Consider the following 8901-nt stretch of genomic DNA (forward strand, 5'->3'; position numbering starts at 1 on the left):
CTCCTCATCACAAACACCAGAGGCCAGGAACAGCAAGCCCCCTCCACCGAACAGGTGCCTTACTAATAAATCTCCCATCTTCTTGGTCCCACCCCCCACCTTATGCTATACCCTGTAATCGAGCGATACGCTGATCTGGAGAGCAATTGGGTCAGGTTATCAGGATGGCAATGCCAGGCTGACTCCAGAAGGCTCTTTCCTACCCGGAGACTGCAGGACAGCAACCGGCAAACTGCAGGTACACAAGTTTGCAAATGACCAAGCTCTGACACACAAAATTCACAGGAAGCTGTTCAGATGGCCTGCAGGAATGGCAGGAGGGGGATATGGGCTTGATTCAACCCTTCTCTCCACTTGGCAGAATTATGGGAGAGGGTAGCGCAACAGGAGAGATGAGAGCAGAGGCTTATAAAGAAAAGTGTTGGCATTTGTAGCGTTAACTTTAAAGGGAACTTTCTGGGAGAGAAGAGACCCCAGCATAGCTCTACTGGGAGCAAAAGCAAACAAAACATAAGTTACTGCTATTCAGTGGGGTTTTAAAATGAAAAAATGTATATCCTTTTTGCAAATGGAAAGTATCCTCTGACATTTTAGGGAAACACATCCTTTGAAAACACACCCACCTTCTCTTTTTTTTTTTTTTTTACGAAAATACCCAGCGCCCCAGCATTTCAAATGCCCTCTGTGCCAGCAGCCCCTTGGGACCGCGGCTGGGATTGTGCGGTGGGTGACGCGGTACAGCTGGATGGGGACACAAGCAGCCCTGCGTCTGCGGGCTTGCGTTTAAAATGTGCTGTAGGTGATGGCGCTGGACCCAAGGAATCCATGTGCCAACACGCCAACTGGGGAGGGATTTTCACTGACCCCAGCAAGAGGGAAATTCGGTGCTGCAGGAAGAGACGCACAAATGACACTGTTGCCACAACTTCGCCGTTCAGGAGAAATTCCTTTAGCACGAGAAACACCGTGCCCGTGACCTATGTTTAAAACCACCCTATGCTGCAAACCCAGGAGTCGCAAGGTGTACCCTCATGAGAGATGGGGTGCAGCAGCACAAGGGTTACCTGCATTCCTCATCAGGCTCCTCTGGAGCCCTTGGATCGCATATTTAGAATCACAGAATGGTTTGGGTTGGAAGGGACCTTAAAGATCATCTAGTTCCAACCCCCCTGCCATAGGCAGGGACACCTTCCCTGATTTGAGTTAGATGAGATTCTCCGTTAAAAAATCCTCCTTTCCTCAAAAGCTCTGAGCCCACTAACGCAAATCTTGCTCCTGCCCTTCAGAGCTGTTGGAAATTCGCAGCTTTTCTTCCTCCCTGGAGGACCTGAGGAGGTCCCGGCTCTCCCGGGTGCCGTAGTGCTCAGCGGGCTGCCAGGGTGGGAAGGAGAGGTGGCAGCCACTCTCCGTGCATGCTCCAGGCAGCCCAGTATCCCTCATCCCAGCACACTGGGTCAGAGCCCACAGGCTTTCCCCAGGACCCTGGCAGGGGTGAAGGAGAGGGAGGAGGACATGGTGATGCTCCCACATCGCCGTGTGCTCCAGCACAGCATACCACCTTGGGCAAGAGCAGGCAGCAGCTCCCAGTTCTGCCCAACAAGGAGAAACTGTTTTGCTAGGATGCAGTTTAAAGCAGAGTTTGGGATAGTGCAGACTCCCATGAACCCATCTTCCCAAAATGCTGGAGAGACTCAGGATCGTCTCAAGGAAGTCAAGGACCCCCCTTACCAGCAAAGCCTAGAGAAGTGTTGGGGTGGCAGCGACAGACCCCTCTCCCTTCTCACATCCCGATTAGATACCAAGGAGAGCCTGGCACAGGAGAGCCATGACCAGCCGGGGCCCATCCCTGGTGTAAGCTCCAACGTGATTTTTCTCAGTGCATCAGTGACTGAGGAGGGGAAATAAGCTCCGGGTGTCAGTTCCAAAGGGAGGATGGTCAAAGCTCATCTCTCATTGCTCTTTTCTCCTGGCAGAGCGAGATCAGATATGTGGACAGGAGTGCTATTGTTGAGTGGGATATAATCGCTTCCAATGGGATAATCCACGTCATTTCAGAGCCTTTAAAGGCACCACCAGCACCTGTAAGTATATAGGGATTTTTTTTTTTTTTTTAGGTCGTGGGAGGTGGGTGTGCCTTAGATCATCCCAAACTCATTGCTGACATTCATATATTTCCAGTTTCCCATATATGGAGTTTCAATTTGAAAGGTTATTTTGAAGGAAAATTAGAAGTTGAGAACAAGGAGCCAGTGAAGCTTTTTCAAAATGTTTCTGTCTAAGCAAGTTCTTCCCACATTTATTTTATATAAGTATATTAAAAGCTCCATTTTATAATGGAGCTCATTTTTGCAATGGAGGTTTTATAAAGCTCCATTTCAGTTCTTCCAAAACAATCTTTCAAGCTTGTAAGGAAAATTTTTTACTTTTGGCTGTGCGTTCATCCCTATCTAAAACAATGTGTTTTGCCTGCACGAATCCCTGCAACGGTCCCAGTTACCCCATTCTCTCTCCCCTCAGCAAGACTGAAGCAAACAGGGCACGGCAGAACAGCACAGTTCAGAAAGGGGTGCCGTGCTTCCCGTGGAGGCAAGTCAGCAGCTGACCTGCTTCAAGCTGGAATATGGTGGTACAGGCCCAGCAGCCGGCAGGCAGGAACACTGCACTCTGTCTCCCACCAGCAGTTTATTGCTTTGCATGAAAGGGAGGAAAAACATTTTGTGCGTCTGCAGAGCAGCTGGGATGTTTCACAGCAGTGATCCCTGCTGCCCCTGGGGAGGTGTGCAGTGAGCACCGTTCCCCGTCACAAAATGTTTTCCTCAGGGCAGTAAGCGTTCCCGTGTGCGGTGTCGGTTCTCCCCAGCTCTGTTCCACGCAGGGTGCTCTGTGCCAGCCCAGCGTGGGCTCAAGCTGAGCTTACAAGAAGACCCACCACTTACTTAATCTGAAGAACTTCCCTTCCATCAGGGTAACGGAAGGGAACTCCATCCCAGCTCCACTTTGGGAAGTGACTAACCAGCTGCCTCCTTGGTCCACAAGATTCATCACAGAATGGTTTGGGTTGGAAGGAACCTTAAAGACCATCCAGTTCCAATCCCCCTGCCATGGGCAGGGACACCTTCCACTAGACCAGGTTGCTCAAAGCCTCATCCAGCCTGGCCTTGAACACTTCCAGGGATGGGGCATCCACAGCTTCTCTGGGCAACTTGTGCCAGTGCCTCACCACCCTCTCTGGGAAGAACTTCTTCCTGATAGCCAATCTAACCCTCCCCACTTTCAATTTAAACCCGTTCCCCCTTGTCCTGTCACTACAGACCCTTGTAAAAAGTCCCCCCCAGCTTCCTTGTAGCCCCTTCAGGTACTGGAAGGTGCTATAAGGTCTTCCTGGAGCCTTCTCTTCTCCAGGCTGAACAAGCCCAACTCTCTCAGCCTGTCCCCATAGCAGAGGGGCTCCAGCCCTCAGAGCATCTTCGTGGTCTCCTCCGGATCGCTCCAAGCAGGTGATACCCTTCTCATGTTGGTGCCCCAATAATCAATAATGAAATATCAATAATCCTATTGATACTCTACTTTTCACCTGCATTTTGTTCTGATCAACCCTTTCTCCTTTACAAACCAGCCTCCTTGTTCCTAGCAGCTCAGTAGTATGTCTGCACAACTTCAATTCACAAAAAATCCCTTGCAACCTACAATCCTCAGAAACAGGAAATTGCACACTTGGGTAAAAGAGTAAATTACTGCCTGAAAATTATTCAAAGTAATAGGCAATTTCTGTCAGTCTACAGTAGCATATTACAGTCTTTATAATACCTTTCACATGCTAGGGGGCAACAACATGTTTTCTAATATGTAGTGGTACAGTTGCAGTATGTGAATTACTTTGTTTTCTAAAAAATAAATTAAGAGAGCCTATCTATGAAGACAACAATGTGATTATCTTTGCCAGAGTAAGTAGTAGTTTTGTAATAGTTTAATTAGTAGTTTTGTAGGCAGGAGGCCACAGAGCTAAAGTAGCACTTGGAAAAGCAAGAGTATCAGCACGCAAACACCTTCTGCCCATTGCCAGCCCCTTCCTCACCTCCTGGATTGCTGAAGAGCACTGAGATTTGGGGAGGCAGCAGCCTGAGTGGCTGCATGCACTGGGAACCCTCAGACTTAGCATTACCCCAAAACTGCTGGTCATCATAGCACCTCTCCTATGATGAAAGGCTGAGAGAGTTGGGCTTGTTCAGCCTGGAGAAGAGAAGGCTCCGGGGAGACCTTATAGCACCTTCCAGTACCTGAAGGGGCTACAAGGAAGCTGGGGGGGAATTTTTACAAGGGTCCGTAGTGACCGGACAAGGGGTAATGGGTTTAAATTGAAAGTGGGGAGGTTTAGATTGGATATCAGGCAGAAGTTCTTCCCAGAGAGGGTGGTGAGGCACTGGAACAGGTTGCCCAGAGATGTTGTGGATGCTCCATCCCTGGAAGTGTTCAAGGCCAGGCTGGATGAGGCTTGGAGCAACCTGGTCTAGTGGAAAGTGTCCCTGCCCATGGCAGGGGGGTTGGAACTGGATGGTCTGTAAGGTCCCTTCCAACCCAAACCATTCTGTGATTCTATGATCTTCATGAAACCAGTCTATCAGGCTACAGAGCTGCAGAAGGCCAACCAAAGTCAGAGCCCGGAGGCTTTTCTCCCCTTTAGATTAAATCCAGATCACGTGTGAATGTTCTTCCCTCCCCTACACACATACTGAAACATTTATAAAATTCTGCGTATCGTTACTGGGATTGGCTTGACCAAAGGCCGATTTCAGGTCAAAGGCATTGCACATTTTGGGGCAAGGTGACCTACAGAAGGGAAGCGTTGGGCTGCCAGCGGAGCACAGCCCCATGCACCCTCCACGCAGGCTGGCAGTCCCTCTGACCAGCGAGGAGAGGGGCCATCTCAGATGCGTTTTGGCTTGAGCCCTGGTCAGCTGGGCTCAGAGGATGCTACACAGCTGCCAATAGCTGGCAGTAACCAACACCCCATCCAGCACACAAGCTCCAACCCAAACAGAACCCTCAAGGGTTTGTAGCACACGTTTCCAAAGCTGCTTAAGGGAACGCGGTACCCACTTCTCCTCGGGCCAGGGAGGTTTCAGCCTCATTGCAGCCTCTACTGCTACTGTGAACACCTGACCAGAACAGCTCACTGCGGCATACTCTGTAACCTCAGATCCGTAAACAAGAGGAAGTTGTACTACAGCCAGTGTCCAGCACCCTGAAAAAATAACTGTGATTACCATCAAAAGGCCACGGTTTAACTGCCTCCAGGGAACACGTACCAGGAAACTCGAGCATAAAAATGGTTCAGGACTAGGGCGTATCTCAAAGGGACACTGCGTGTGCTCGGGCACAAGGTGACCAGTGCCCACCCTGTAGCTCGCTCACCCTCTTCTCTTGCTTCCAGGCTCATCTCCATGCTGGTGCCGGGACAGGAATATTCTTTGGCATCTGCCTCGTTACTGGAATAGTGGCTCTTATTGGATATTCTTATCTCAGGTTCAGGAAGAGAAAGTCGGGCTTCCAGCACTTCAAGGTAGGCAGCAGACAGGAATGCGGGTCAGGGGGGCAGCAGTACCCCAGACCCAGACTCACAGCCTCCCTTTCCTCCTTATATTTTATCAGGTTAGAAACATTCCCGATAGCTTCCCGCTTGAACCAGACTAAGACACAGAGAAAGCAGGGAAGGCCCACACTCTTGACTTGGGCACAAGCTTACATGTGCCTCCTGCTCCCCCAGACCTCTCCCTCGAGGGTGCCCGACGGGCTCCTGCTCTGCCAGCCGCTCCCAACACCACGGGCTGGCCAAAAGCCCAGCTGACCACACAGCACCAGTGCAGAAGCATCTGCCCCTCCTGAAAGCTCCCCCACAGGGAGGCAGGTGATTGCCACCACTGAAAGGGTGCTGATGTCGGGGCAACACTCCCTCTCCCGGTCTTTGCTGAGGCTGTAAAGCAGCAAGGGAGAGAATGAAAAGGTACTGGCGTTAAGTGACCCGCGAGGACACAACCACCCAGGGGACGGCTCGTGCCCGGATACCCTGACCCAGGTGATAAAGCCAGTTTGGTCACAGGGAAGCTCCAGTGCCTCGCCTAATGCAGTTGGGATTTTAAGGAGGTTTATGTGATTTATGTAGTCGAAAGATGACACCGACGCAACGTCGCTGGACAAGTCACGGCCTTCAAATATCACCAACCCCTCGTACGAAAGTTCTTCTGCCCTGACTCCACCAGAACCTACGTACGATCTCTTCTCCGTAAGTGTTCGTGTTGATTTGAGAGCGGGGCACAGCTAAAGTAACGCTGAGAGGGAATGACTGCGTGAAAGAAAAATGTCTAGTTGAAAACACAGAGAGATTAATTTGGGCAAAACCTATTCTCGAGTTCCTGCTTTCCCACCTCACCACTGCTAGAAATTGGGTCTGCGGTCTGCAGCTGTATCCCAAGGTTATCTTCAGAGCCAGCAGAATTAAACTGGACTCCCAACTGGAGTAATTAAATTGGAGTAAAGCTGGAACAGCTTAACAGCCTCCATGGTCCCATTTAGCAAGATCCTCATGTACACGCAGAGTCTAAAATCAAAACCAGACTTTTTGCACCCCATGGTAAGACTTGTTTGGTGCAAAAACATCAGGTGCAAGCTCTGCCACCTGCACGGACAAGTTTGCCAAAACATGACTTTTCTTTCTTAATACATTGTTCAAGCCTGATTTTCTTTTGCCTTTGTTTTATAGGATTCAGATGACCAGCAGCTTGTGATGAGTGGTCCTCATGACCAGAATTAAAGAGTGAATTTGGCATTAGTCCGTTATAAAACACATTCCTATTTACACTTCCTGTGAAAAAACAGCTCCGACTCGTTTGAGGAGTAAAATCTCATTACAAATGAAAAGCCAAAAGAGCACAGCTTAAAGATGCAGCCGACAGTTCCCTCCGGAGCGTTGGCTGTATCCGAGCAACACAAGCTGTTGAGTGCCAAATGCAAAACTGACTCTCAACTCACCTACCCAGAAGCAAATAGACTGAGAGAAGTCCGACTTTCTCTACCCTGTCCCTTAACTGCTTCTATTACTCTGCACCGATTTTACAACGGCCTCAAACGTCCTACTAACTTGGCCAACGTCCTCAATTTGTTAGTACTCCAGCCCTGCGCTTTCGTTTTGGCTCAGTTACAACTACAACAGGCAAGTGTGAAACAGAACAGGTGTTAAACCTGTTATTTTTAAACTTCAGGGATTTTTTGCTAGTATACTTCCTGGTAAGAATTTCAGCAGGGAACGCAAGCATCCCGTCTGCCCCGCTTGCCCACTCCAGCTTTTCTGTCTTTCCTCCCACTTGACCATGTTTTGTTTACATCTCACCTCACTGTACAGAAGGGAAATAGTAATTGTAGCAGCTTTAGCAAGAAATACAGGTGATACGAGAGCAAATAGTTATCCATTTTTGTGGTAAATGGGGAATGAAGATGAACAGAGCCTTGCCCCGTCGCATCCATGAGCTTCCTGGTGCCTACCACACGCCCGGTGTCCCTGAGGAAAGCGTTAGTTACCTCCGCGAGCACCCCCAGCACACCTCCTGTCAGAACCAGGTATGCAGGCAAATCCAGGGCTGCCAAAGAGCTATCAAGCACAGCCAAGGGAATCTCACCTGCGAATATGCCTGGATGAAAAAGAGGTGGACCAAAGTAACTTCCCTAACTCCTTCCCTTGCCCCCCTGAATATGCCGGCCTGTTTTTACCCCTAAGATATTAAGAGATTTAGAAAACCAACACTTAAAACACACACATACTTAGGGGAGTCTTCCCCAGAGTTCTGCAATTAATACAACTCACAATTCCTTCCTTCTCCCCACCCACCCAAGATATTAAGACTCGTAAGGACCAGAGATAAAGTCCAAGCATTTATTTTTGTAATAATCATTAAATATTTTTATCACAAAAGAAGTTCCACAGCTCATTAAACTCTTCAAGTGACAAATTGTCCTCTCCCGTGTTTTTGATAGATCAGAATGAAAATTTCTTCTTGCTTTGGTGATCAAATGAACTAGACTCCCAAAATGAATACAAAGAGATGCTACGCTTTAAACACGCTCAAAACCATCTTGGAAGTCGGTGACATAACAAGGTGAAAATCAGCAACGCAGGGAGCACCAGAGTGAAATCACTACATCAATCCAAAACAGTTTGGAAGTTGAAGAGGAACATTCTAGCACTGAAAAAATAAATAATACACTTTCCAATTCTCCCTTAAATTCATATTCTACATAGTTGGGATGTTTTGACGGAACATAACTCTCCCATAATGATTTTTTTTCCCATGCAGTGGTGTTTATTTCAAGAGGTCATGCAATATAAGCAAGGTTTCACTTCAGCTGGCTGTGGTATAGCTCTGTACACAAGTCTGATTTGCAAGTTAGAGGAAGGGGAGAGGAGAACATCAACTTGAAACGAAATGTGTGCGCTACGGATAACATCAGCCAACCCAATTAAACTGTTCCTGCTTAACACAGGAAAATTGGGCAAACAAACTGACTCCTAGCCGGCTCTAAAAGAGGAAACGTCAGAGTTATAACAAAGTCTTAAATTCAGTGATGTGGAACTGAATAACACAGTATCATTACTGGCTGGTAGTAAGATGGAGAATGTACAGTGGGTTTGGGTTGGTTTGGTTTTTTTTTTTAAACAGTGCACTGCAATCTCTGGAGCACAAGAGGTGCTACACACATGTAACACCCAAGTTCGGTTCTAGCTGAGCATTAGGATAAAGAACTGAAGGCAAATCGGGGATAATTCCATCCCCACGTTTCATTATCAAGTTATGCTAAACATTTCTCACGCAGCCCCACCAACAAGTCTCCTGATAAAGCCAAACCAGCTTC

The 8901-nt window shown here is 48.3% G+C and overlaps 1 protein-coding gene across 1 annotated transcript in view; it reads left to right on the top strand.

The window, feature by feature from the left end:
• STAB2 (stabilin 2) overlaps nt 1–6808 on the top strand; it is a gene marked incomplete at its 5' end in the record, with an annotated part of 77649 nt that extends 70841 nt beyond the window's left edge. Inside the window, 6 exons of the mRNA XM_010153897.1 lie at nt 1–32; nt 820–827; nt 1974–2081; nt 5432–5560; nt 6161–6280; nt 6758–6808. The exon at nt 1–32 is cut by the window's left edge and continues 98 nt beyond it. Of these exons, the coding sequence (XP_010152199.1) occupies nt 1–32; nt 820–827; nt 1974–2081; nt 5432–5560; nt 6161–6280; nt 6758–6808 (448 nt within the window). The remainder of the gene's footprint in view (nt 33–819; nt 828–1973; nt 2082–5431; nt 5561–6160; nt 6281–6757) is intronic.
• Nucleotides 6809–8901: the final 2093 nt, after the last annotated feature.

This window comes from Eurypyga helias, unplaced genomic scaffold, assembly GCF_000690775.1.
Source record: "Eurypyga helias isolate BGI_N326 unplaced genomic scaffold, ASM69077v1 scaffold7216, whole genome shotgun sequence".
In the NCBI taxonomy this organism is placed as follows: domain Eukaryota; kingdom Metazoa; phylum Chordata; class Aves; order Eurypygiformes; family Eurypygidae; genus Eurypyga; species Eurypyga helias.